At 40.0% G+C, this 27,870-nt stretch overlaps 3 protein-coding genes across 3 annotated transcripts; 1 reads left to right on the top strand and 2 right to left on the bottom strand.

Moving 5' to 3' along the window:
• Positions 1–80: 80 nt before the first annotated feature.
• LOC110154900 (EF-hand domain (C-terminal) containing 1) lies at positions 81–8,177 on the bottom strand. Its single transcript, XM_055164718.1, has 10 exons — positions 8,039–8,177; positions 7,072–7,293; positions 6,697–6,984; positions 6,329–6,478; positions 5,867–6,059; positions 5,379–5,605; positions 1,368–1,511; positions 754–967; positions 469–612; positions 81–181 (listed from the first exon to the last, which is right to left on the bottom strand). Exons 1-10 carry the CDS (start codon positions 8,102–8,104, stop codon positions 144–146), a joined length of 1,686 nt encoding a protein of 561 aa, XP_055020693.1. The 5' UTR covers positions 8,105–8,177; the 3' UTR covers positions 81–143.
• Positions 8,178–11,757: 3,580 nt separating this feature from the next.
• Positions 11,758–19,697, top strand: cnga3a (cyclic nucleotide gated channel subunit alpha 3a). The gene is made up of 9 exons (XM_055164719.1): positions 11,758–11,936; positions 14,351–14,462; positions 14,863–14,943; positions 15,035–15,211; positions 15,604–15,663; positions 16,079–16,279; positions 16,402–16,503; positions 16,596–16,702; positions 18,221–19,697. The coding sequence occupies exons 2-9, from the start codon at positions 14,362–14,364 to the stop codon at positions 19,615–19,617; spliced, it is 2,226 nt and encodes a 741-aa protein (XP_055020694.1). The 5' UTR covers positions 11,758–11,936; positions 14,351–14,361; the 3' UTR covers positions 19,618–19,697.
• Positions 19,626–27,539, bottom strand: ube3a (ubiquitin protein ligase E3A). The gene is given in 12 exon segments (XM_020918945.2): positions 19,626–20,808; positions 21,771–21,914; positions 22,000–22,073; positions 22,154–22,309; positions 22,393–22,496; positions 22,499–22,556; positions 22,752–22,957; positions 23,095–23,239; positions 23,340–24,517; positions 25,611–25,876; positions 26,067–26,110; positions 27,282–27,539. Coding segments are annotated over 11 exon segments (2,454 nt in total). The 5' UTR covers positions 26,069–26,110; positions 27,282–27,539; the 3' UTR covers positions 19,626–20,687.
• Positions 27,540–27,870: the final 331 nt, after the last annotated feature.

The raw sequence follows: 27,870 nt of genomic DNA, 5'->3' as shown, positions 1-27,870 counted from the left end.
GTTGGAATGTTCAAAAATTTTCAAAAACAAGGAGAAAACATAATTACTTAAAGTAGATCATCAATCAATATTTTGGTCTAAAAAGATTTACTGATATTAGCATCAGTCAAGTCTCATTTTCTCCACAGACATTTTAACAGAGATTAATTCAGAGATGAGGGTTCAACCACAGCATCTTCACCTACAGACAAACAAGAAGGAAAAAGTGAAAACATGTTATTCTTATTGGGCGATTTTGACAACATGATTGATTTTACTGGTTTCAGGCACAATTTTCAGGCAGTAGAATATTTGACACTTTTTAATTTTTTATGTTGTCATTTTTTCTCATGGCGGAATACTGTATAGTACTTGTACAGAATTAATTGGTTCCTTCTTTCACACATTAGAAAAAAAGGAAACTGGGGATAAAAATGTTATATTGATATGATATTATTTTTGCGGTGAATATTTTTTACTTAGGCCTACCGTGTTTCTCTGTGGTGTCTGTGCCGAGTCCAAACCACCTCCTTAAAGAGTCCAAGGTCTCTGTAGGGACCTGACTCTGGATGGACTCCAGATAGGTTAACACGTAGCGGTCAGCATCGGTCAGCACAAAACGATGGCCGAACACTGAAAAACAAAAATCAAATATGGTCAATTCTATTTTCTATGCAAAAATCAATAATTTTTCATATAAAATAACAAGGCATTCTGCCACACAACTCTATGGAGTTTTAAGATGTCAGTGCTCAGATGTATAATCCAGTTTACCCTCCACTGTGGCGCCAATAGCGAAGTCTGTCGGCGAGTAGAATTGTGGGCTCTCGGTGGATGAGTCAGGTTTGGGGATGCGCGTCTTTTCCAGGAACTTCCCTCCGATGATCCCACTGTTTCGGGAGGACTTTTCATAGATGCTGATCATGTCGTTGGCCAGGTAGTAGGACAGGACAAATGTGCGGTCTTCATCTGCTTCAATCTGGGATTCCTAAATGCATTCAAACAGCATCGTTAGAAACTACCTTATGTTTACTACCGATTATTATTTGATTATATTAGTTTGTGTAGTAACTTCGTAAAATATGATATACATTTTGAAGTGTAATGTAATGCAATTAATGTAACTGGAGGGACAAAACATTGCACAAAATCTGGTACAAAAATTGGAAAACATTAAAATCATGTCTGAAGGAGTGGTGCAAGAAACAGAAATGTTCAAATAATTTCGAATTGTCAAGATAAAACTGTTGGGCAAATAACTTGCACACAATAGAAAGAGTGGCTATCATTTTTACTCAAGTTAAAAATACTTCTCCCCTGTAAAATATATTTTTGAAGTTGGAGTCTAAATACTATTCAGATAAGTACAATGGCCTAGTCTGTCTCACCAGTTTGGCTCGGTAGCGCAGTATTTTGTTGTCATTCTCCAGTTGTTTAATCACGTTCTTTTTGGGAGGCGTTGGGACCAGGCTCAGGCAGTTCTGCAAAGAGTCCTCCAGGGTTCCAAAGCCGTTGTATGGTGGCACCTGCAGCTGTAACATGTGCACAATACAGTACAGCACAGTCAGGGAAAATGGCAGTGTTTTAAACAATTAATACTTTTACAGTGAAGATGGTGTGAAAACTCAAAACATGATTAATACGTGTGTGTGATTAAAAACTGCTGGCTGACGGTAGCTTTAATGTTATTTGATTTGTTTAACAGTGCAAATCAACTCAGCAGCAGTAGCAATAGAAGTAGTTGTTGTTCACTTGTGGAAGAAATAAAAGTCATAAATAATACATTTGTTAATTTTTTTTTCAATGTCTCATCTTATCTAATTCCATCCATCCATTTTCGTCCGCTTATCCGGGGCCGGGTCGCGGGGGCAGCAGCCTAAGCAGGGGCTCCCAGACTTCCCTCACCCCAGACACGTCCTCCAGCTCCTCCGGGGGAATCCTGAGACGTTCCCAGGCCAGCCAAGAGACATAGTCCCTCCAGCGTGTCCTGGGTCTTCCCCGAGGCCTCCTCCCGGTGGGACATGCCCGGAACACCTCCCGAGGGAGGCGCCCAGGAGGCATCCGGAACAGATGCCAGAGCCACCTCAGCTGGCTCCTCTCGACGTGGAGGAGCAGCGGCTCTACTCCGAGCTCCTCCCGTGTGACTGAGCTCCTCACCCTATCTCTAAGGGAGCGCCCAGCCACCCTGCGGAGGAAACTCATTTCGAGCGCTTGTATCCGCGATCTCGTCCTTTCGGTCACTACCCAGAGCTCATGACCATAGGTGAGAGTAGGAACGAAGACTGACCGGTAAATCGAGAGCTTCGCCTTTCGGCTCAGCTACCGCTTCACCACAACGGTCCGATACAGCGACCGCATCACTGCCGAAGCTGCACCAATCCGCTTGTCCATCTCACGTTCTGTCCTTCCCTCACTCGTGAACAAGACCCCGAGATACTTGAACTCCTCCACTTGAGGCAAAGACTCCCCACCCACCCGGAGAGGGCAAGTCACCTTTTTCCGGTCCAGAACCATGGCCTCGGACTTAGAAGAGCTGATCCTCATCCCAACCGCTTCACACTCGGCTGCAAACCGCCCCAGTGCACATTGCAGGTCCTGGTTCGATGAAGCCAACAGGACAACATCATCTGCAAACAGCAGAGATGAAATCCTGTGGTCCCCAAACCGGACCCCCTCCGGCCTCTGACTGCGCCTAGAAATTCTGTCCATAAATACAATGAACAGAACCGGTGACAAAGGGCAGCCCTGGCGGAGTCCAACATGCACCAGGAACAGGTCTGACTTACTGCCGGCAATGCGAACACAGCTCCTGCTCCGGTCATACAGGGACCGGACAGCCCTTAGCAAAGGACCCCATACTCCCAGAGCACCCCCCCACAGGACACCACGAGGGACACGGTCGAATGCCTTCTCCAGATCCACAAAGCACATGTGGACTGGTTGGGCAAACTCCCATGAACCCTCGAGCACCCTATGGAGAGTGTAGAGCTGGTCCAGTGTTCCACGGCCAGGACGAAAACCACACTGCTCCTCCTGGATCTGAGGTTCGACTATCAGCCGGATTCTCCTCTCCAGTACCCTGGCATAGACCTTACCGGGAAGGCTGAGGAGTGTGATCCCCCTATAGTTGGAACACACCCTCCGGTCCCCCTTCTTATACAGAGGGACCACCACCCCGGTTTACCAGTCCAGAGGTACTGTCCCTGACCGCCACGCAATGTTGAAGAGGCGTGTCAGCCAAGACAGCCCCACAACATCCAGAGACTTAAGGTACTCAGAACGGATCTCATCCAACCCCGGAGCCTTGCCACCAAGGAGCTTTCCAACCACCTCAGTGACTTCAGCCAGGGTGATGGATGAGTCCGTCTCCAAGTCCCCAGCCTCGGCTTCCTCCTCGGAAGACGTGACGGTGGGATTGAGGAGATCCTCAAAGTATTCTTTCCACCGCCGGACAACGTCCCCAGTTGAGGTCAACAGCTCTCCCCCCGCACAGTAAACAGTGTTGGTGAAGAACTGCTTCCCCCTCCTGAGGCACCAGACGGTTTGCCAGAACCTCTTCGAGGCCGTCCGATAGTCCTCCTCCATGGCCTACCCGAACTCCTCCCAGCTCCGTGTTTTTGCCTCCGCAACCGCACGCGCTGCAGCACGCTTGGCCCGCCGGTACCCGTCAGCTGCCTCAGGAGTCCCCCGAGCCAGCAAGGCCCGATAGGACTCCTTCTTCAGCTTGACAGCATCCCTTACTTCCGGTGTCCACCACCAGGTTCGGGGATTGCCGCCGCGACAGGCACCACAGACCTTACGCCCACAGCTCCGAGCAGCCGCATTGACAATAGAGGCAGAGAATGAAGCCCACTCGGACTCCATATCTCCAGCCTCCCCCGGAATCCGGGAGAAGTCCTCCCGGAGGTGCGAGTTGAAAGTCCCTCTGACAGAGGGCTCCGCCAGATGTTCCCAACAGACCCTCAATCCCCGCTTGGGCCTGCCAGGTCTTTCTGGCTTCCTCCTCCGCCAGCGAACCCAACTCACAACCAGGTGGTGATCAGTTGACAGCTCAGCCCCTCTCTTCACCCGAGTGTCCAAGACACGCGGCCGGAGGTCAGATGACACGACTACAAACTCGATCATTGACCTCCGGCCTAGGGTGTCCTGGTGCCACGTGCACTTATGGTGTTCGTTATGGACAAACTGTGACTAGCACAGAAGTCCAATAACAAAACACCGCTCGGGTTCAGATCGGGGAGGCCGTTCCTCCCAATCACCCCTTTCCAAGTGTCACTGTTGTTGCCCACGTGGGCGTTGAAGTCCCCCAGGAGAACAATGGAGTCCCCGGTCAGTGCACTGTCTAGTACCCCTCCCAAGGACTCCAAGAAGGCCGGGTACTCTGCACTGCTGTTCGGCCCGACACCACAGTGAGAGACCTGTCCCCGACCCGAAGGCGCAGGGACGTGACCCTCTCGTTCACCGGGGTGAACTCCAACACATAGTGGCTGAGCTGTGGGGCAATGAGCAAGCCCACACCAGCCCGCCGCCACTCCCTGCGGCCAACGCCAGAGAAATGGAGAGTCCAGCCCCTCTCAAGGAGTTGGGTTCCAGAGCCCAAACTGTGCGTGGAGGTGAGGCCGACTATATCTAGTCAGTAACGCTCAACCTCCCGCACAAGCTCAGGCTCCTTCCCCCCCAGCAAGGTGACATTCCATGTCCCCAGAGCTAGTCTCCATGTCTGGAGATCCGGTCGCCGAGGCCCCCGCCGTCAACTGCCGCTCAGATCTCTCTGCACCGGCCCCATATGGATCCTCCCGCGGGTGGTGGGCCCACGTAAGGACGGCCCCACGTCACTCCTTCGGGCTGAGCCCGGTTGGGCCCCGTGAGGGAAGGCCCGGCCACCAGGCGCTCGCTGGCGAGCACCCACCCCAGGCCTGGCTCCAGGGTGGGGCCCCGGTGACGCCAATCCGGGCGACGTAACTGGCCTCGTTGGTACACTTGTCATATAGGGCTTCTGAACCGTTCTTTGTCTGACCCGTCCCCCCCGGACCTGTTTGCCTTGGATGACCCTACCAGAGGCATGAAGCCCCCGACAACATAGCTCCCGGGATCATTCGGGCACTCAAACCCCTCCACCACGATAAGGTGACGGTTCAAGGAGGAGATCTTATCTAATTATCATAAGTATTTGCTTCCTCATTTGAGTCACGATGCACGCTCAGTCAGTTTGGTCTGAATCTGCCCCTGAGGAGCTCCATGGTTTGAGAACCACTTCTCTATCTCTGTCCTCCTATTTGAAGTAAACATTTTGGATATCTATTCTATTAATAATAGGGCTGGGCAAAAATTAAAAAATTGAATCGCGATTAATCACATGAGTTCGAGCGATTAATCGCAGTGTCGTTGTAGTTGTGTACCTTCTTCTTGTCTGCTGGCTGTGGTTCCTGGCGGGTCGGTTCCACTGGCCTAAGCTCCATGTCAGGGTAGTGCCTCTGATAGTACTGTTTTGTGAAGTCATCACAGTCACACAAGAGGAAGTGTCTCCCCAGCATGCTTATTTTCTGACCCAGCTGGAAGTCCTGTGGAGAGTAGTATTCTTCTACCTCATCTTTGGACACCTCCAGGACACAGGTGGGGAAGTTACCTGCACAGAGGACATAAGATATTCATTAGGGCTGCATATTCAATAACTATGCCCAAGATTGCAAAAAGTCTAAACACAGAAAGCACTGATAATATTTACTTTCCTGATATCTGTGCCATTGTAGGACTTTTGACCAATCAAAAGAGTATTCTGAATAGCTAATTACACCTAAGAATAATATAACAAGCTTGTGAAGCCATATCCTTCAGAAACAATTCTTAATCATGAGAATGTTCTATCTAGGGCGTAAGAGCACATTACTTATGTGTGCTTTGCTCTTCTTGGGCAACCGCTGTCTTCTCATGAGGATGGGAAAAGGGTCTCGTCCGCTGTTGGGCTCATGCACCTCTCTGACCTCCACAGTGTCATCCACCAGGTAGTAGTGAATGGTGACCGGGCGCGTGTCTCCAAACAGAGACTCAGAGTCGTCCCACAGCCCAGAGAAACGCAGCACCTGCCAGGAGAGAGAGGGGAGCTTTTGCTACATGTCGAGTAGGAGACTAGAGTATGTAGTGGCAGGGTGGGGAAGTGTGTGTTCAAAGTATTCCTGTTGACAATTTATATTTTTTTTATTTTATGTACCTGTTCTGCTGTTATTGCATTGTTTGATATATATGATTATTTCATAATGTAGTCATGTTGTTATTATATGTTGCAGCTTAAGTAAAAGTTATTCCCCTGGCCTGTGCACCCTTCTCCTGGGCTCCTGGGTGCATCCGTTACCTTGCGGTCCATGGTGAGGAACTGGTTGACCCGGTCATATTCGGAGGGAGTGGTGAAGCTGGGCACGGGTTTGGTGCGGTCTGTGATATATGGGTCTGAGGGCATGGGCTCCGGCACATTTAGAATGATGCCTTCACTGGCCAGGAACTCCTGTCGAGGAAAATGTCCAGCAATGTCTTCAGGTTAAGTTAATTTGACTGCAGTCTAAAATATAATTTATTTGCAGGGTTTTGCCACAGAAAGCATCAAGATGAGGTAGCTTTAAAAACCTGAATACATTGTAATATGGGACCTATATGCTGTTGCATCATTCAACTTTATAATGATAAATTATAAATAATTTCTTCTTTCATATGTGTACACTGTACCTTAGTAAAAGCGTCACAGTCCACGATGTGGTACTTGACTCCGTACACTTCCATGTCCGTAGCTACATTCAGATCAGTCCAGGTGTAATACTCTCCAAACTCATTCTTGGGCAGGCGCTGGCGCTTGATGCGTTTGCCCTGTGGTATCCCTGAATTCTCCACGGCCGGCTCGATGATGCACATGGTGTCATCCTCCAGGAAGTAGTAAATGACCACAGAGCGAACCCGGTAGTGCTCCTCTGGGGAGTACAAGATGTCCTCTGTGAAGTATGCATAGAAACGCAGCACCTGGATGAAGAATAAGGAGAGGATTTACAGTGTAGGAAAAACAATTATTAACAATTGACCAGCCCTAGTACTGTAGGTATCCTGTACCTTCTTGTCCAGTGCCACATGGGCAGGGATAAAGTCCTCGCACTGGCTGATGTCATAGGCATCATAGGAGGCCTCATGTTCTTGTAGGGGCAGCTGGTTGAGCTCCTGTAGTATGAGCTGAGCAGACAGGAGGGGGCTCTGACCAATGCCTATGGTGGGCCGGCAGGGCAGAGCATAGCCATTCTTATATCCCAGTGTCTGTGGCCGGTGGAAAGCTGTCTTCTGTGTTAAGAGACAAACAATGGATGACAAAGCAGCAAAAATGGTAAATATTCTGGTCACACAATATAATTCTAAAAGCTAAATACAAAGTTTAATTGTGACCATTTTAGAAGCAGAACTAACTAATCAATTCTCCCAAACGTAGCTCTAGTTTTTCATCTGGCTGCATGTCACAGTAACTGTTATCATTTATAAAGTTTGACTTCATAAAGCTGGTCACATAAATTTTAGTTACTTCTGTAACAAAAAAAAACAAATCCCATTCAAGATAAATGAAAGATCTGATCCTGAAAGAGAAAATAAAAGTGCAATATTTAAAAAAAAAAAAAAAAAAGGGGGTATAAAGCTGTTTGAGCAAAATGTGGGCAAATTAATTTTACAATAGCAACGTTACGTTAAATGTAAGTTAAGAATTCATCAGTTTTGTGAGTGACCTAAAAGACACTTTGCATGATATAATGGTGAGCTTACTTGACAAATGTATAAAAAGACAGAAAAGTAAAAAGTTCACCTAAAAGCTTATCTAAACTCCAGCTAACAGCTAGGTTAAATAACTAGTGTTAACAAATGCAGATGCGACTGAAGGAATGCACACAAAATACACTTTGCTGAAATTCTCGCTGGTTTCGTATATTTAAACGATTTTTAAGCAAATCCACGCCATGCTCTAGACATTTCTAAATAAATTACTAACGCTAAATTTTTTTCTTCTTATGTAACGTTAGCTAGTTTTAACATGTTTTACCGTTACATCCTGAAAGCTGTATCCAGGCAGAAAAGGCAAACCATGGCTATTCCAGTTCCACGACATTTCTACTTTTTCAGATATGTGGCGTCAAACTAAAGAAATTAGAAAAACTAATAATTTATTTCAATTTGTGAAATGTGAGGTGAAAAGGCAGCTCACGGACACCGGCGTGGGATGTTTAGAGGTTACCATGGAAACGTTACGACAGCAACAATAAAATAGTTTTACGCTTAAAAAGAAAAGCATAAACAAATAAAAATATTAATATATATTTTTACCATGTTAATATCACGACATGGCTACTTTTAAAAATAACTACATTTGCTTTTAACGGAGCATATTGAACGTACCTAATCAAGCCACGAGAGGGCGCGTTGACATTATGCTATGTTAAAATAAAAAAATAAGATAAATGCAATAAATAATTTAAATCATAGACCTATGTAAGCCTGTACAATTTATTTTAACCACAGTTATTAGAAAAGTAACCATTTAAATTATCTGTATTATTTTCTTTCTTCTTTTTTTTAATGGAAAGAAAATGCCTCCTTATTATTGTAATTTGCATAAGTAGTGTTCTTGGTAAAGCTGGCTTTGTAAATCCTCTTAGTCCATTGAAGAATAAATATGAGAATTAAGACACAGCCTATAACTAAAATTTTATATCTTTTTTATTACATTTGCAGCCTATATTTAACTTACATTTTTTACAGTTATGAATTTGGCCACTTAAGCTTTGATTTAAAAAATAGATACAAAGCAAGTCTGTTCTATTTGTAAGGGTTTGAAAATATAATATAGCCTAACAAAAAGTAAACATGGTCAGTGTGGTATGTTGACTGATAAAATCTTTTGAAATACCCCAGGCAGCATACATTTTTAGTAGTCACTGTAGTTTGACCTAGCTTACAAAACCACCTACTGCTTTTGCTTTGTGAAACATCAGTGACTGCAGTTTCACTTCCCCCATTAACTGATTAAACTGTTTTCCTTTTCCACATCGGTACACAGCCTGGAGAATGCATTGAATCACAGAGAACACTCAGCTCAAGGGCCCAAAATCAAGTTATGTCATTGTCCCAATTTGAGACAATACAATTACAGATACTTGGGCCTTTGGAAGTGATTAGTCAAGGATTGGACATAATAACCACATTATGTCCAAAGTACTTTATTCAAATGATTTGTTTAAATGTCTTTTAAAACAATTACTATAGCATACTTGTCTAAAATGACTTAAAGCTATATGATTTTCAAAGGAAATACATCGTTATGTGGGCAAAGTTTTGGCAATTCAGCAGTATCAACATAATTTCGTCATCATTTATTGCTATTTGTTTGAGAGCAAATAATAAACTTTTTATCCCCACTTTTTTCTGCTCAATTTCTGTGAGTTTTAATAACTTTCATTCAAAACTGTGGTATTTTTGGCAACTCTACCCACATGTGCACTATGTATGTATGCCTACCTCAAAGAATCATGTAGTGAATTTCTCTTGCTGTCCATTGCCCCAGTTGAATGTTGGCATGACAACACAGTATGAGTGTTTGGCACAGGATAAATGGTCTGAATATGTCTATAACAAAAACAAAGAGGATGTAATCATGTTTGGAGCTGATGAACAGGGCACAGTCATCACCAGGAGAGCACGCTGAGGACTCTTGAGCACACGACTGCAGCTGGAAGACCAAAGAGAGAGGCCATTTAAATTAGCGTCGCACACATTCAGCCACAGATGGCATGTTCATTCATTCTCAAAAACATTCATGAATTCACAATCTATCATAGAGAAGTAGCCTATATGAATGTTGTTAATGCAAATGCTGTATGGCAAAAATAAATATGTACTATGTTTGTATCAAGCAAATGATCGCTTGCAGCTATGGTCCAGATATTTTTCACTTCAGATATGATACTTGAGTTTTGAACATTGATACCTTATACCAACCAGTACTATAAATTGTATATATAACTGAATAAATATTTTTGGTCTTTTAATAGCTAATAAATAGACCTAAAAGAGCATTAACCAATTAAGGGGTTTCAGCTTCCTTATATGTTATTTACCTATACATATTGAGGACTTTTTCACATTCAAATTATTTTGTTAAATTGTTTTTTGCTATAGAAACAAGTGCTTTCATGTGAAACCCATGGGTATACTAAAATAATTCCAAATCCAATCATATTTCTTGATTGGACCTGGTGACAGTGTAGGTTACATACAACAAAAATACTTTTCACATAAATGCATGGGTCAAATGCAAAGGGAAGATTTATTAACTTAGCCAAATGTTTTGTCTCTGTTTATACTGGATGTGTATATTTTTTCATAATTAGCCTATAAAACATCATCACACGTGCAAGTAGTTCAACTGTTATAACTAAAATAATATTACAGTATTAAACTAGGTAAGTATTAAGTGTGTGCTGCAGCTATTGTCAGGTTCCTCAGACTTGAGTGGCTGGTTAAGGGACACTAACAGTTGTGTCTCTAATGTGATATGACTGGTTGAATGACTGCCAATGATCATAGTGGATTTGGGTAAAGCACGGCGTATATTAACAACTTAGGTCTTCTGAGGTTTCCAAGCACCTGAAGACAAAAAATAGGCAAATTCAAAATAATTTTAAAATTTATGATGAAATTCTTCCATATTGCTTGAGTTAAGTTAATTAAAAATATTATGGAGGCCAGTGTTAATCATCTTCTTTCTACAACCACAGATGTATAAGAATGTGACACATTTTCAGTTTGCCTAAATGATGTTGTGGGTTAAATCAGGTAAATTCTAAAGATAATGGAATTCATGACATCTATGAGTACCCACACATGCTATTTTCTGACCATCAGATTCTATTTATGGATTACCTAAAGACAGGTTAATCTTTTAAAGAGAAAGAACACACACAGGAAAATAAAAAAAATAAACAATTAAATCACAATTAAATACACTAATCAGAATGTTTAGCCTGATGAATCCTTTGTATTATTCATATATCTGATTAACGTGTGTGTTCATCTGAGCGCACATATCCAGGAGGGGGCATTAGGGCTCTGAAGCAGGTTCTCAGGTCTAAGCTGGGATTATCAGAGCAGGCTTGTGTACGGCAAAAGGATTTCTCTTTTAACCTTCTGCCTCAGGGTGATGCTGAGGGGGCAGGCCTGAGATAGTCTACTATAGTATATATATAGACATTTTAACCACAAGCAAAATGATATATTGTAGGCTTACATGGTAAGGTGCCCTTACACTTATCTTAATAAGGCTTGGAGGCTATAGCCTATACATGTCAGTGGTTTTAATAAATGCCCCAGTTCAAACAAATAAATAAATACAGTACATTGTTACAACCCAGCTCTGCTAGGGTCAGGGTCGTAACAATGTACTTGTAACAACAAACATACATACATGAATAAATATCATTATAGGTCTAGAGAAACTAAACCAAAGACAGATAAACTATAAGCAAGGTAAGCGTACATCTTCAGATGAAGTGGATAATGTGTTGCAGGAGTTTCAGACAAATACACAAATATTGACCTAATTTAAGATAGTTTGGGAGTGAATGAGCATGGACCAGACACAGTACTGGTGCCACTGCAGGAGCAGGTCCTGGATCTTCTCCTATGGAGCAGGTGCAGAGGCCCAAGGCTCCTCCCCCTGGCGCTCGGACTGTCCGCTCCAGCTCACTTCATCCTCCGCCTCCCACAGCCATGGTGCGCTCTCCGGGCCTTTTCAATGACCCTGTGCGCGGATAAAAGGATGACAAAGGCCATATTTCGGAGATTATAATACTTTGCTTTGGATGATGGAGTTGCACGGGAGCAGTCACATGGGAACGGTCTGTTTTGGAGAGTTGGAAAACTCATCGTGAGAAGGCTGCTTTCAGGTGAGCATGCGCCTTCACAAAATGTTATCTTTTCTCTTAATAGTTTTCGTATTCAGTGAAAACAACATTAGTCTCATTATTTACCTTATTTTATTAAGCTACGTAACGCATTGTATGTACAGGCTAAATCAGACTTGCGGCAGCAAGAAGGGACTATACATACATGATCTGAGCCATCCCACTTTCTAGGTGTTTTGGATTAATATGTGACAAACATAAAGATTTAAAGCAGTCTAATTTGAAAAGACATCTTACAAGTTACAAATAGGCTAAATCACAAGCCTCTTAGTGGGTTTTGACCCGGGGAACCTCAGAACAGATAATCTCCAGCAATATCAATCATAATGCACATTTCGGCTTTGTTGAGGAAACTGTTCTAAGTGATCATTAAACAGACAATGGAGCTGATTTAACATGTCTGACAGTAGGCTGCCATGTCACAGAGGCTAATGTATTTACTCTGGAGCCTTGTGCGGTCTTTGGATTAATAAGGGGAGCCCCAAATAGCTGATTTTGCAGAATTTCTCTAGTTTGGCAAAAAAAATAAATAAATAAATAAATACATAAATAATATATAAATTAAATAAATAATACATTTTAAAAAGCCCCCAAGAAGACTCTTGTGAACAGGACGACATGGCTCAAAGATCACATGAGAACATCACACTAGAGATGACAGTAGAGAGTTGAAAAGCTTTTGCCTCTTGGCTCTGTTACTACTACTGTGAGTTGTTTATAGCATTGTTATTAGACATTTACATTAGCAATTATAATAATTAGTATTAATTAACAACAGTCAATGTTGTGCTGCCCTATTACAGTATAAGTCAATCCATATGTGATACGTATCTCTGGCAGTGGGTTGAGAGTGATGTAACTTAGAAGGTACAGACACAGGTTACTTTTAGTGCTGAGCCTCACTGTGGACCTGCTGCACTGATTTGATTAAGAGGGGGCTGTTAACTCCCTGGTATTAGCTGTAATCTACAAGAGCACGTGTTACAAGCATTGGTGTTTCCCAGAGATCACACAGACATTACTTACACCTGCACTGTTAACACACATATTTATCTATGTAAATTATATTTTTGTTAATTAATGTAGTTGTTATAATTTAGGAAACAGTACTTTTTAATCACATCTATAATTATTTTTATTATTTAGACATATTTTCTCTTTTTAAATAAACTAGAGTCTAGCAATACATGAAACAAATCATTCATATAAAAATCACTATAGGCAGAATCTGAGTCAGTGTTTGTCGTGTAGGTTCTCAAACTATTTTCCTTTTAGCCCTCACACCCACTTTCATGATAGCACATCACTGACTGCATAGTGCAATCATTACAAGAACAAAACTTAAAGTTACATTAGTTAGACAAACTGGAGACTGTTTTTGATTCCATTCTCTCATAAAACTAAAATATGGATTTAGTAATTCATTAAGGTTGTAATGTAATTTCAGGCACTCAGTAGAGAGTTTTGTAACCACTAGCATAGCATATGCATTGGTTCCAATACAGAAGAATAATGGTGCTTTCTTGTCTAGTTTGCTCTGTAAAATTGTCTGGAAAATACATTAGCACAACAAACCATACTTCTTGTTTCTTTGTATTATAAATAAACATACAGTATATAAACAAGTGCTGTAACTAACTAATTGTATTAAGTAAATGTATTAAAAGAAGGATGACTTCTGGCATGATGCAGTGGAAATGTGTGGGTACCATTCTCATTTGTTTGTTTGTTTTTATTATAAACAGTGCGTTGTCTTAAGGGCAGTAAGAGTGTAGCCTCAGTGTACTCATGTCCCCGTGGTGCAGTTTTTTTAGTGGAGCTCTAATGGACTTAACCTGTGCAGACATGACTGAACATAGCAGCAGCAGCGCTCACACATAAGCCATAGCTTAGTTATTTTAAAAAGCAGTTCATCGTTGACAGAGAGAAGCTACTGATCCTGTTTAGTGTTAAGGACATAATGAAGATTTATTTTAGGAGCGACGAGACAGACAGATGTAGTATTTACATGGCTAACACTGCATTATTATATGAACAGGTTATGCTCATGTTCTGCAAGTAAAATGATGTGACTGTGTGCTTTGTTCACTGTGTAAATTTTAAATAATAAAAATACTTCATCAGTGCTGTGAAGAAATAATGTCACGTTGGTAAAATACAGTATCTTGACAGACAAAACTGATGGTACATGATACAGATATGACTCTATGCAATATATGCATCATTTTTATAATTACATTTTTAAAAATGGGAAGACATAAACAAAAAAACTAAAAATGTCAAAACATTTACTTTTTAAATATTTGGCAGGATATTTTACTATATGAATGGAACCACCTTTTTATCTCTTTGTGCCTTTACACTATTAATAATAATGCTTAATGTTATTGTACCAGGAGGAAGGAAAATGTCCAAAATCCATAGTGAAAAGTCCTTCGTCACGAGACACCGGCTGTCCACCCACTCCACTGACGATGAGCTGGCTGTCATCGAAAATGGAGACAACAGGTGTGTGCCACTGTTGAATCAGACATAATGGACTATAACTGAAGTCTGTTTACCTCTTAACTTAATGTTCTAATCAAAAATAGTTGCATTATTGAAAACTCTTTTCTTGTTATTCAATTATTAGCTGTCGTTGTTCAGTGATTAAAAATGCCACTGGGTTGTGAATGTTTAGTACCAGTAATACTTAAAGAACACCAGCACCTGGACAAATTTTTTGTACTTGTGATCATTATCTAAATTCTAGATAGATTCCTGTAAAAGAGTTGTATCATGTGTCAAAAGTTTTGTGTATAACTAGATTTTGGCACAATTTTAGTTTTTTTAGTAGTATTAGTGGTTATGTACTGCCTCTGTTATAATTCATCAATATCTTTCTTTTCCCCTGATTTAAATGCTTCAGAGCTCATTCGTGCGATGAAGAGGTGTCAGACAGAGCCTTGTCCACCCGAGCCTCGTTCACAGGGGCTGGAGCGATGGCGCGGTAAACTCACCATTATAACACATGTTTGAATAATGCTGAGTGTAGTGTAGGCTGGTGTCACTGCTGTGTGTCTCCTGCCCTGACTGTGTAGGCTCTCTCACTTCTTCCTCATGCTGCGCTCCTGGGTCACACACAGAGGTCACATGGAGGAGGAGCGCCATGACTCATTCCTGGAGAGATTCAGGGGTCCAGAGCTCCAAGATATCGCAAGTCGAGGGAGCAACGCCACCCAATCTGTGGGGGTTAATGACGCAATACGCAAGAGAAAGTGAGTGAGCAGGCATGAATATTCAGTAGTGGGTGTGGGTGGACATGGGGTGTTCATGAAGAAGAAACATGCACATCCTCAAACTTCTGAGCAGGATCTGAACATTTCAATGTAAAAGTCTGATCCAGGCAGCATTACAAATGATGTAAAGGGAAAGATCTTCTACGGAAGAATCACAAAATACGAGGCATTCTAGAAAACAGGGTGGAGAGAGCTGCTCGGCTGAATGAAAAGTGTTCTTTTGGAATATAGGGACAAACCACATTGAATTGAAAAAGCAGGGACCTTACTGCAAAAATAAAAACTGAAATAATTTCTTGTTAATGCAAACACCAAGGCTGATTAAGTGGTTAAATTTTAAACACAGCATTACTTTTTCCTTTTTCTCCAAGTCTTGCGAACAAGTGGCCTCTGGCTGCTTACAACATGAATAACTGCAACAACACAGATGAGTAAGTGTGCACAATGTAAAAAAAAAAAAAAAAAAAAAAGTAGTAGAAAACAGAATATGGATTGTAGAACTCAGTCAATACATTCAGTAAAAAGTAGCTAGTAGCCACTGTTGTAGATACCTCCCTAGTATCTATTTCTCTTTACATTCCCCATTAAAGTCCACTGGTCCTTTGCTTGTTTTCACCCAAAAAATGCAGGAAGAATATTTATAACACAATTGTATGATTGTACAGTAAGGGAAAAAAAAACTTACCTTGTACTGCCATCTGCTGGACAGAGTATGACCTGCATTGTACAATGGTGAAAAACAAAAGCTGATCAAGAAACCCTCAGTGGTAGTGATCCTATAGCCCTGTGGCACGCCCTCATCCCTATATCCCACAAATAAAAATAAATTGAACCTGTGATCTATAGCAAAAAGGAAGACAAAAAAGATGAGATTAAAAAAGAAGAGAAAAAGGAAGAAGAGAAAAAAGACGAAGAGAAAAAAGACGAAAAGAAAGACGACAAAAAAGAAGAGGAGAAAAAGGACGAAAAGAAAGATGAAAAGAAAGATGAAAAAAAGGATGACAAGAAAGATGATAAAAAAGATGATAAAAAGAAAGAGGAACCGCCGTAAGTACTGTGATTTCAGTAACAAATGCCAGTAAAATGTAAAGAATTTTCCAAAGTTTGAACAGATTTTTAAAGATTTCATACCATACTTTAATGTGAATTGATGTTGATGAATTTTTTAGGAAAGAAATCTGGATTATGGATCCAGCTGCAGACATATATTACAGATGGCTGACTGTTATCGCTGCACCAGTATTTTACAATCTTATCATGATTGTAACAAGGTAAAATGTTGTTTTATTTTTGTGACTTAAGATGAAAATATTTAACTCTTTATTGTCGCATTTGTGTGTGTGTGTGTGTTTTTTTTTCTCAGAGCGTGTTTTAATGAACTGCAAGACACCTACACAAAGTTGTGGATTTTCCTCGACTACACTTCAGACTTCATCTATTACACAGATACATTTGTACGGTCAAGAACGGGTCAGTCTCTATTGGAAATTGAATGATATGCTATTAGATTTATTCTAATCTCACAGTTTTATAATGCCACAGTGCTCAGGTTTAATGCAAGGTGTGTCATGTATTTGCTTCATTTTATTGGTCTCCTAGGTTTAGATGTGCATTGCAAATGTAGCCTACTTTACAGTATGCGCACTGCATCTCGAACTGCCAATAATTTTCCATGTACTTTCTAGTCAAATCAGGGGCGCAGTAGAGGGAAGGAAAGAATGATACCAGCTGCTCTGAAAATCTCAAAAGAATCCTACAGGTTAATTTTTCACATTGACAGAACCTTAAAACTTCCCTACAAATAACTGTAAATGTTGAGTTTTTTTTTTTTTTTACTTTTGTCTTGAATCTACAAACTTGAACACATCCAACTAGTTTTATCTTATATACTCGTACTACTACTATGATGTACTCTGAATGTACAGCCCTGATGTAACCTGAATGAGACAGCAAGTTGGGCATGTGTTTCCAAAAACATAAAAGAAGTTGAAATGTGAAAAGATGGTATTCATAGATGGTGGTGAATAGGGGTGTGCAAAAATATCGAAATATCAATATATCATATCATTTAATGTGATGATACAGTATTGATATCGTGGGCTACTCTATCGATATATCGCCAAGAGTATTTTTTGGTGTATTTTACTCAATTATTTTGTTACAGTGCTACAGTTTTGTTGCTTGTTTAGAGAAAGGAAGCTTATTTATGCAACACATTTGATATTTTCACTGTTTTGATGATTAAAACAGGCGTTTATCATATTAAATTTGCACAAGAAGTGGTTTAACATAGACTTTTCGTATCACAGCCATGATTTTGCCTTTATTTTTTATTGAACCGTATCGAATCATTTTGAAATATATCAAATCGAAAGTGCACTGTATCGAGTTATGTATCGTATCGGCAACTTCTTAATTAAAACGAGCCCTAGTCGGTGAGGTGTGCAAAAATATCGATATATTGTAACACCTAATGTGATGATACAGCATCGATATCATGGGCTGTTGTATCGATATATTGTCAAGCGTATTTTTTGTTATATTTTACTCAATTATTTTGTTACAGCGCTAGTTTTGTTGCTTCTTCAGTGGAAGGAAACTCGTTTATGCCACACATTTGACATTTTCACTGTTTTGATGAGTAAAATTGGTGTGTTTCATATGAACTTTGCACAAGAAGTGGTTTAACAAAGATTTTAGTATCATATTCATTATTTAGCCTTTATTTTTATTGAACCGTATCAAATCGTTTTGAAATATATCGTATCGAATCAAAAGTGCACTGTATCGGGTATGTATTGTATCAGCAACTTCTTAATGATACACAGTCCTAGTGGTGAAGGAGGACATGAAGCTGATTTGCTGATGTGATAAGATGCAGAGTATAGGACAGGACCAGATCATTCAGTGTAATGGCTGAAAGGAAAAGAAGAGGACTTTGTTAGCTGTATCTGCTGGGTGTCTAATCTTCCCTAATCTTCTCTGCAGGATATCTGGAACAGGGTCTGCTGGTAAAAGATGCCAAGAAATTGCGAGCCAAATACAGAACCACACCTCAGTTCAAATACGACATGATTTCAATGATCCCAACCGATCTGCTGTTTTTTAAGTTTGGATACAATAATCCAGAGTTTCGATTCAACCGCCTTTGTAAAATGGCCAGACTTTTTGAGTTCTTCGAGCGGACTGAGACCAGAACCAGCTTCCCAAACATGTTCAGAATTAGTAATCTTGTGCTTTACATCCTGGTTATTATCCACTGGAATGCATGTATGTTCTTTGCCATCTCAAAAACAATTGGATTTGGGACGGACACTTGGGTTTATCCTAATATCAGCCACCCGGAGCATGGACGATTGGCAAGGAAATACATTTATTCCTTATATTGGTCCACTTTGACACTCACTACCATTGGAGAGACCCCACCTCCAGTCAAAGATGTGGAGTTTTTGTTTGTCATTGCTGATTTTTTAACCGGTGTGCTTATTTTCGCTAGTATCGTCGGTAACGTGGGTGCTATGATTTCTAACATGAATGCCTCCCGTGCTGAATTTCAAGCCAAAATTGACTCCATAAAACAGTACATGCAGTTTCGAAAAGTCACCAAGGATTTAGAAGCCAGGGTGATCAAGTGGTTTGACTATTTGTGGACAGAGAAGAAAACATGTGATGAGAAAGAAGTCTTGAAATTCCTACCTGATAAATTAAAAGCTGAAATCGCCATCAATGTGCATTTGGATACATTGAAGAAAGTGCGTATTTTCCAGGATTGTGAAGCAGGGTTGTTGATTGAGTTGGTGCTCAAACTGCAGCCACAGGTGTTTAGCCCAGGAGATTATATTTGCAAAAAGGGAGATATTGGAAGAGAAATGTACATTATCAAAGAAGGGAAGCTGGCTGTGGTTGCCGACGATGGGGTAACGCAGTTTGTAGTGCTTAGTGATGGTGCATACTTTGGTGAAATTAGTATTTTGGGAATCAAAGGTAGTAAAGCTGGGAATAGACGAACAGCAAATATCCGTAGTGTGGGGTATTCTGATCTTTTTGCCCTATCCAAAGACGATTTGATGGAATCTTTAACTGAGTACCCAGAAGCTAAAAAAGCCTTGGAAGAGAAAGGTAAAGCCATTTTAATGAAAGACAACCTTATCGATGAGGCAGTCGCTAACGCAGGAGCGGACCCTAAAGATCTGGAGGAAAAGATAGTAAAATTGCAGACTAACTTGGATTCAATGCAGGGTAAGTTTGCACAGCTCATGGCAGAGTTCACGTCGACACAAACCAGAATGAAGAAGAGGGTCACAGACATGGAGGCAAAAGTGAAATCCATACAACCGCAAGATCTGTCTGAGGTAGTGGCTGACAAGGACAAAAAAGTACAATAGTCAAACAATTTGCTTTTCAATTTTTAATATTTAATTTGTACATTCAACTTGTGTCAAATGTGTACAGTGTATGCAGATGTATATTCTTTATTAAGGCAGTTGGTTCATGTCCTGCAAGTGTTTACCAGACCATGGAAAGTTTTTTTTTTTTATAGACTTGTTTAAATAGATGTGCTTAGTTTCGGCACAAAAATAATTGACCTTTTCACGATTGTTCATTGTGCTATTGTATACAGCAATTCATTTGTCATCTCGTGCATTTGATTCATAATATGCCCATTTTCTGTGTCAGCAAATGTGCTAAATTGGAAATATGCAATGTTGTAAATAATAATAAAATGATAAAAAGTGAGGTGCAAGTTTAAATTTTGTAAGAATAAGTAACAAACTAAAACAATGCCATCTCATGCAAATAAATTAGTTTGGGTTCAGTGGACTGAGTTAACAAATTTGCATTATCTGTGCACGTTCCTGAGACATTTGACTGAAATATAGGTGTAGAATTACAATGAAAATGGCACTGCAAATGTGCAAAATGTGATCACAGCAAACAAAAGGAAAACATACAAACCTGAATGTATCATAATAGTGTGACTTAGGCACTCAAATCTCTTGGTGTATGCAATGTATGAACTTCATTGTCTCTTGTCTCGACTGTGCATTATATAGCTCTGAATTTAGCAACTTACACAGCCACATAATAACAGCTACATTATGACAAGAGCCATACTTCAAAGCACCATTGTGGTCTGTGAAATCTACACCAGTCTACACGTGCAATAAAAGGCTAAAAATAAATTACATTATATAAAATATCTACTTGTTAAAACAATAAATCTCAGTGCACTTTCACAGTTTTAAAAATGCCATGCTACAAAAAAAAAATACTATAAACATAATTTGAATACAGGTGAACAAAATCTTTGATAAGCCTGATGGAGTGTAATACTCAAAATGCCCACCAGGAAAGAGACAGCACCATGAATTTGTAAGGCACAGGCACTATAGTAGTATATTCTGGCAAAAGACATTTCCCTGTTATGCTTATAGTACCCTTCCCCTCACAAAGATCAAAACAGGCCAAATCCTTTGGCGTACGTGATGGCCTTGAGGAGTTGATCCCTCAGTTTGTCCTTGGAGGAGTATTCTGGGAGCAGCAGGGCATTGAAGCAGGTGTGGGAGGTTGGTAATCTGTAAAACAATGCAATGGGAAACACCATTACTAATAGAGCTGCAGTATGTACAGTACAGTACAGTGTGGTATGGTACAGTACAGTGTGGTATAGTACAGTACAGTGTGATATAGTACAGTACAGTACGGTACAGTACAGTGTGGTATGGTACAGTACAGTGTGGTATGGTACAGTATAGTGTGGTATAGTACAGTACAGTACAGTTACAATTATTTTAATAGATCCATGAGTACAGTACAATTGAGTTCAAACTAAGCAGAATGGTCAGTTAGGATTGATAACTGAATTCCTCTTTCATGACACAAATATGAATACTGAAAAATAATATTATACTGAACATTAATGGTCCTGTTACTGGTACTTTGGTATTTCCTTCAGTATAATTTATGTGTCTGCACTCTAGATACTTCAAAGTGTTAAATATCATGCAATATGTATACAAGACACAGGCAGAGGGTGCAATGTCTGCATCTGCTGGTTTACTGGGGAAGAAAGCCATTTGTATCACCCAAAAAAAGATTGACAGCATCAAAATAGTTTAGTGGAGGTGGAATCTGAGCAATGAAAGTTTAGTGAATGTGTATGGATGCTATACTGTGCTAACGACTAGTTCATTATAAACTTTTTGCAGCAGTGAAAAGTTATTCCTCACTTTCCAAATTCATTCTTGGAATCTTAAATATTCACATCCATGTTGAACAACTTTCAGTGGTCATGGTGAAGTTTGGAAGTCACACTACTGCTAACAATAACTAGCATGCTAACAGTGCATCAGCATTACTTCCTGATTTGATTAAAAAAAAAAAAAAACATAATTAGATTCTAGAAGATCTGTGGATAACATATATCTGTACCGAGTCAAAGCAAATTTTACTTGATTACATGAAAAAATCTGGAAAAACCCTGCTACATCAGAAGAATATTGCTGAAATATTGCTTTTACATTTGGCTGAATTGTACCTGTCAGTATCCGGTCCATTTTTGGCGATGATCATTTTGAGTTTCCCGAGTCCTCCGACAGGAGCTCTGTCTGTCCCTGTGGTGAACTGAAGAAACAACTTCTTCTGCTCCTCACTGAAGGAGTGGATTATCTCCCAGAAGTCTCTGTGTCAATGTCAGCCAACCAATTAAAACAGATGAAACTAAGTTTACAAGATTTATATTAAAAGTATGCAACTATTAAACTTACTTGATTATTTGGCTGTCCTTATTATATCCTCCATCATAATCTGTTGTCTTTTCAAGTGCATCGAAGTCCAGTTGCTATTATACAAGCATTTGTTACAATAACAAATATTAGGCTGCTAAAACTATGAAGAACAAAATAAACTATAACTTTTTACCCTGCTTCCACAGATGAGCAACTCCACCTCCTCGGGTCTGTACAAATATTTCAGTGGTGATTCATTGGTGACCATTAGAAATCCTTTTTTAAATGCTTTGAATTGGCATTCCACACTTTTGTTCAGGATGTAGTCAGCATACATCTCTACAAATTCCTACAGGAAAAAAAACATAATTAAAGCGCAATATATTTAACAACAAATCAGTAGTGTGTACATACTGTATCATTATCCCTCACCTGTCTATTTTCTTTGGTTACTGGTATCTGGTCTCCCTTTTCCTTGAGGTCGTATAAAGTTGGGTTTCCGAAAAGGTCGGTTTGAGAGATCTGAAAGGTCAGCTCAGGTCATCCTGCACATTCCCAGTGTACTCCAACAAATCCTTTAGACTCTTAAATAACATCTGTACAGGACAAAATACAACAAAGCAATGTTGACTTATTTTATAACATGTCAAGGAACGTAATAACAAGGAAAATGCACGTCAACATATGGTTTAGTTGCCAAGGTCTGAATAGTAAAAATACCTTGAAATCAAAATGACAGGAAACCAGATTTATGTTTTAAAATACAAGCAATGCACAAATGTTATAGTTACCGGGTTGAGGTCGGCCAAGTCCTGGTAGGTGCCCTTTTTGCCCATGAGTTTCCGGTACACCACCATGGGGAAGTGCACATCCAGAATACAGTTGTTGTAAATGGCCAAACCCAGGACAATTCCAATCAGAGTGAACTGGGCGTCGTTCTCCAGAGACGACGGGTTGAACCAGAACAGCTTAGTGTCCTCGTCATATCTGAACATTCCTGTCCAAAGAAGAAAAAAACCCTAAGATTTCAAATAGATGTACTGCAAGGTTGTCTAATGTGTGGTGACCAGTAGTAGCACCAAATAAGAAACAGAAGACAATTTGCAGTAAAGATTTCCACTAATTGCATCTCACCTATGTCTGGGTTGAAAATCTCCTCTAAAAACAATTGAAAAAACTCTTTGGAAATGCCTCCTTCATCTACACCTTGCTCTCCTTCAAACTCCACCACCAGCTGCTTCTTCAAGTCAGATGGGTTCTCCATGGCTATAATCTCCAGCTGCAAATTTAACACATTATAAAGCACTATTAATAACACTATTCATTGTTATTTTAGATTTTTTTTAATGAATATATTGTTATGTAATTTTGTTCCTTACTCGGATCAGTGCATCATCAATAATATGGTCTCTCCGCACTTTTAGCTCTAGAAAAGGCGTTGGCTCACGTCCTTGCATCATGCTGTAGAAAGCTGTCAGCCTCCTCTCTCCATACATCCTGATCCTGTTGTCATAATACAACCCTTGATTCTTAGTAATTGTATTGAGTATAAAGGGGCAGGTCTGAAACGAAAACTTGCTTTCCTCATCCACTTTGAAGAACGTAAAATCCTTGTCCATCTCCAAAACCTCATTGAGAGACTCGTTGATAAACTCCTCAAACGGGATGAGTGGTTTTCGACTGTCTATTGCTCTCATGCCTAGTTCGGTCTCCAAAGGGTCCACTCTTGGTCCCTTCTTATAAATACGCTCCTCTCCCATTAACTCGTGAAGTGATAGCTCCTCTGAATCAAAATCCTCTTCCTCTTCTTCATTATTCCCTACGTCTAGCTCCCCTCCTAAAAGACTTGCATAGAAAACTACTTTTAAGCACTTAGTTGCTGCTACTACCGTCTCATCGTCGTTGACTAAATTGTCTGTGTCATACTCGCTGCTGACTACAGTGAAAGTTATGACTTGCTGAAATGTCTCCATCATACGGCGGATGTGAGGCAGACCGAACTGGGACCAGATTTTGGCTAACCGGGCCAGTGCCTCCTCCGGTAGTTTACTCATAGCTTTGCAAAATTGTGGTAAAGCAACTTCTAAATATTCAGGACTATGGAGGTTTGTATTTTCCATTACTATTATGAATATATTAAGGTAGTCAGGGTTAGTTTCATACACATCAAGGTACTCCAAATCCAGCTCCAAATTTGGCGTAAGGAAAATCAGGGCGTCCACAAGAGCGCCGTGTATTTCGTCAATAGATAAGATTTTTTCATAGACTCTTCTCACTACATTAACATCTACATTGATATCACTCAAGTCCAAAATTTCACTAGCGTCTTGTTTTGGAAAAGCAGCAGCACCCATTTCTGATTCGTCCTGTTTGTTTGGGTGGTTTTGGGGAGGTGGTTGTGTGGTATTTTTGGTGTCTTCTCTTATAAAACTCTTCATGAGAGAGTCAGAGTTGGAGAAAACTCGCCCGATGGCTTGAGCAGCGGCAGAAAAATCGTGGACCTCTTCACAGTAACTTAACATCATACAAATGTTGTTTTCGGTCAGGTGGTGGATGTCTGTAGGGAGAAAAGGGCATTCAGGAATAAATAAATCCTTATGAACACCTTTAATTATTATTAGGGATGTAACGATATCCAAATCTCATGGTACGATATTTATTGCGATATTTCGGAGTGGCAAATATAATTCTAGATAAGATACTTTTTTGTTTTTAAAAATACCATGGCAAGATTTTGGTGCGAAATATTACTGTCAGAATCCCAAGAATTCAAGTAAAAACATATATCTACATGTTGTCTGCGCTGAAATGAATCATGGGATATGTAGTTACCGATGTTTATTAGCTGTTGCTACTAAAGAAGATAGCATTTAAGCAAAGGAACTTATAATTCGATATATTGTGACAGCTTTCAATATTATTGTGAAACTTTTGACGATACAATAACATATAATATTTCAGTTATTGTTACATCCCTAATTATTATGAAATCTTTTTGTTGATAAAGGGATAAAAATGTATATGGGCTCATATTACGGTATTCATGTTATAATCTTGTTTCCTCATCAAAAACAAACCTGGAGTTGCATTTGGTTTCATTTGAACATGTTTACCACACAAACCTTGCATAATTTAGACTGAGTAATACAGGAAGTGCTCCACTCAATACATCTTCACTAGAACCATCTGGATAATTTCAGCCCTGGAATTGCCAATTGTTACTTAACAGAAGGTAAAAAAAAAAAGAAAACTACTGCTTCATGACATCGTAAGGTGAAAACATACTGAGCTTTGGAGATGTAGACAGTCTAATAATAAAGGATTACTCAAACAAAACACAAATCTGGACATGTTTTGGGTGAGGTAAAAGCACATGGTTTAAAACTCAACATTTTGTGTAATATAGGACCTTTAAAAACATAAAGTTAAATGATGATATTGGGGTAATTGGCCATTCAAGAGAAATTGTTACATTATGGTTCAGGGCTGTCGTTAAATGAAGCGCTGTGCATAAATGGCCAATCGAGTCAATTGAGGGGAACCCAAGACCCAGCTATAAAAGGCTGGGCTGGTTTTTCATTTCTTCACTCTCTTGTAATGTAAACGTGATTTATGCAGTTATAATTATTTTGTGAGTGTAGACAATTTACCAGAGAAGTCGCCTTTGCGGTCCTCAGTGCTGAACTGTCTGTCCACTCCAGAGATGGAGGGTGGGTCCTTCTTAGAGATGTGCAGGTCGCAGAGTTTGGCATTGTTCTTAAACAGATCCAGAGCTTTGACCGCTGCTGCATTTTTATCCAAAGGTTTAAAGTTTCGAGATGAGGCGCAGAACTCATTTGTGCAGGAGCCATTTCCACAGCCGTCTGTGAGCTGCCGAAAGTACCGCTCGATTAGAGTCTTGGCAGCTGATTTATTCCTGTCAGGGGAAAGGGAAGGGTAAATTTATGTGTTTTAAATGAACAATAACAAACATGGTTACAAGGTCATTGCTGTGTTGTCAGTACAATGCATTTCAGAGAAAATTAACAAAATGCAAATTAGTATTACACTCTAAAAAGCAGAACTTGAATATAAGTCTTAACAGTAAAAGTTAAGATTTAACTTACATTCAGCTTGTAAATGGTATAACTCCTGCAGGTCTGAAATGGCACTGTTAATGACAAACAATGATAAAACAAGGCATTATTCTATGTATTTTCTCAACCTCTGAATGCGATGTAGCCGTCTCAAGCAAGTCTTCCATGGATTTAAAGAAAAATTATAAGATAGGTCAGTATTTTCTAACCAGTACAATCCTACTACTCCACACACAATGGACAATTAATAAGCCAGTTACTAGGATAGGACAATTACTAGATCAACTTATCATTCAATAAGTGACATCATGTTAGGTGGTCAACATTTAACTGTGGAGGGTTGAATAAGTAACTTCTATAACTCATTATGTTGTTCTGCAAGTTAACTAGTGTTTAGTGTTTTATATTAGTAGTAAACCTAGGGTGACCAGACGTCTCTATTTCCCCGGGACAGTCCCAGTTTTGAGCCCTGTGTCCTCTGTCCCAGTGGATTCATCCAAAACCATTGATTTGTCCCAGTTTTATATTAAAAATGTCCCTGGTGTCCCTATTTTTAACCAATTTGATACCTGCCAATGGTAAAGCGATGCACACATTGTGACTTGTTTAGGTAAAATACAGAAAAGTATGCTTAAAAATGACCAAAACACAAAGAAAATCTGAATATACTGACACACGTTAGTCATGAATGGGCCAAATGCATAACAATTTTCCTTAATTACACACTTGATGCACAATTTTATTATAACCAACCACCACACACCAGGGTGTCCCAGTTTTTATTTTACAAATCTGGTCACACTAAGTAAACTTACAGCTACTACTAATAATAGATCATTTACATACTGAAGGCAACAAAAAATAGATAACAAAAGCACATTTTCTCTTTTAGGCCAAGAAACAACTGCTGCATTATTTATTATTCTATGAGCAGGTGTCATGTATAAATAAAATGTGTTATGGCTTTAAGGGTTGTCACTGATAAATTTAATACTGATATTTTAAGCAGCAAAGAGGCATAAAAACAGCAGCGTGTCAACATCCTAGACTGCTCAACATCAACATGACATTGCAAAATAGTTGTCAGCTGTTCTTCCTTGCTAGTGCTAGTCAAACACAATAAACCTTTAAGCCTTTAACACTTCAGCTATGGCATATTATCTATTTACAACCAGGCACACCTATGCATCCACGATAAAGCTCTTTTATTTTAACACCACATGATTTGTAATGTACTAACCTGACCTGGGGCAGCGGCTGATGGGACTGTGACACTGCAAAATCACACGAGCACCTCCAAGAGAAACTTCAACATCAGATTTTTGTGACAAATCAACCCGCAAACACCGAACAATCCGCAGTTTAGCACTAAGCCCTTGCGATTTCCTTGAGTATCGATGCTAAAACAGATATAATATTAGCAATGTTAGCTCAAATAATAGTTGTTATTGCACTGTGCTGCTGTACTGTAAACAAGAGCACATATCCCAACATGCAGCGCGTGGAGCCCCCACCTCCACAACAAATATGGACATGTGGGTGGTCCAGAGGGTGGGCTCTGGTTTTCTGCGTAAATCTATGCACGTTTAGGCTATTTATTTACTTACTTATTCTTTAATTCATTCACATAATCCCCTTTCATTACGTTGATTGAACATTTAATCCCATTAGTAGCAGGCCCTTCTTCTGGAAGGGGGGGCGCAAAAAAAACTAAATTCAGTCGGTTCTTTGGAGGGGCGCAAAAAGCCTAAATGCATTTAGACCTAAACCAATGAACCAAAATTTTTAAAAGTCTAATATTTGATCTATATTTACTTATTTACGGGATCCTAGT

Source organism: Boleophthalmus pectinirostris, unplaced genomic scaffold, assembly GCF_026225935.1.
Source record: "Boleophthalmus pectinirostris isolate CB_2022bp ecotype Guang Dong unplaced genomic scaffold, ASM2622593v1 HiC_scaffold_7, whole genome shotgun sequence".
Classification (NCBI taxonomy): Eukaryota; Metazoa; Chordata; class Actinopteri; order Gobiiformes; family Gobiidae; genus Boleophthalmus; species Boleophthalmus pectinirostris.
This window is presented reverse-complemented; position numbering and strand designations above follow the sequence as displayed.

What these genes read in the sequence shown, in the direction of transcription:
- LOC110154900 (XM_055164718.1), bottom strand. Translation starts at nt 8,104, where the DNA reads ATGTCGTGGAACTGGAATAGCCATGGTTTGCCTTTTCTGCCTGGATAC. An exon ending in GAAGAGCAAAGCACACATAA is followed by an intron (nt 5,606 to 5,866) that starts GTAATGTGCTCT and finishes TCCTCTGTGCAG; the next exon opens with GTAACTTCCCCACCTGTGTC. An exon ending in TGCGCTACCGAGCCAAACTG is followed by an intron (nt 968 to 1,367) that starts GTGAGACAGACT and finishes GAATGCATTTAG; the next exon opens with GAATCCCAGATTGAAGCAGA.
- cnga3a (XM_055164719.1), top strand. Translation starts at nt 14,362, where the DNA reads ATGTCCAAAATCCATAGTGAAAAGTCCTTCGTCACGAGACACCGGCTG. An exon ending in GACGCAATACGCAAGAGAAA is followed by an intron (nt 15,212 to 15,603) that starts GTGAGTGAGCAG and finishes TTTTTCTCCAAG; the next exon opens with TCTTGCGAACAAGTGGCCTC. An exon ending in CTTATCATGATTGTAACAAG is followed by an intron (nt 16,504 to 16,595) that starts GTAAAATGTTGT and finishes TTTTTTTCTCAG; the next exon opens with AGCGTGTTTTAATGAACTGC.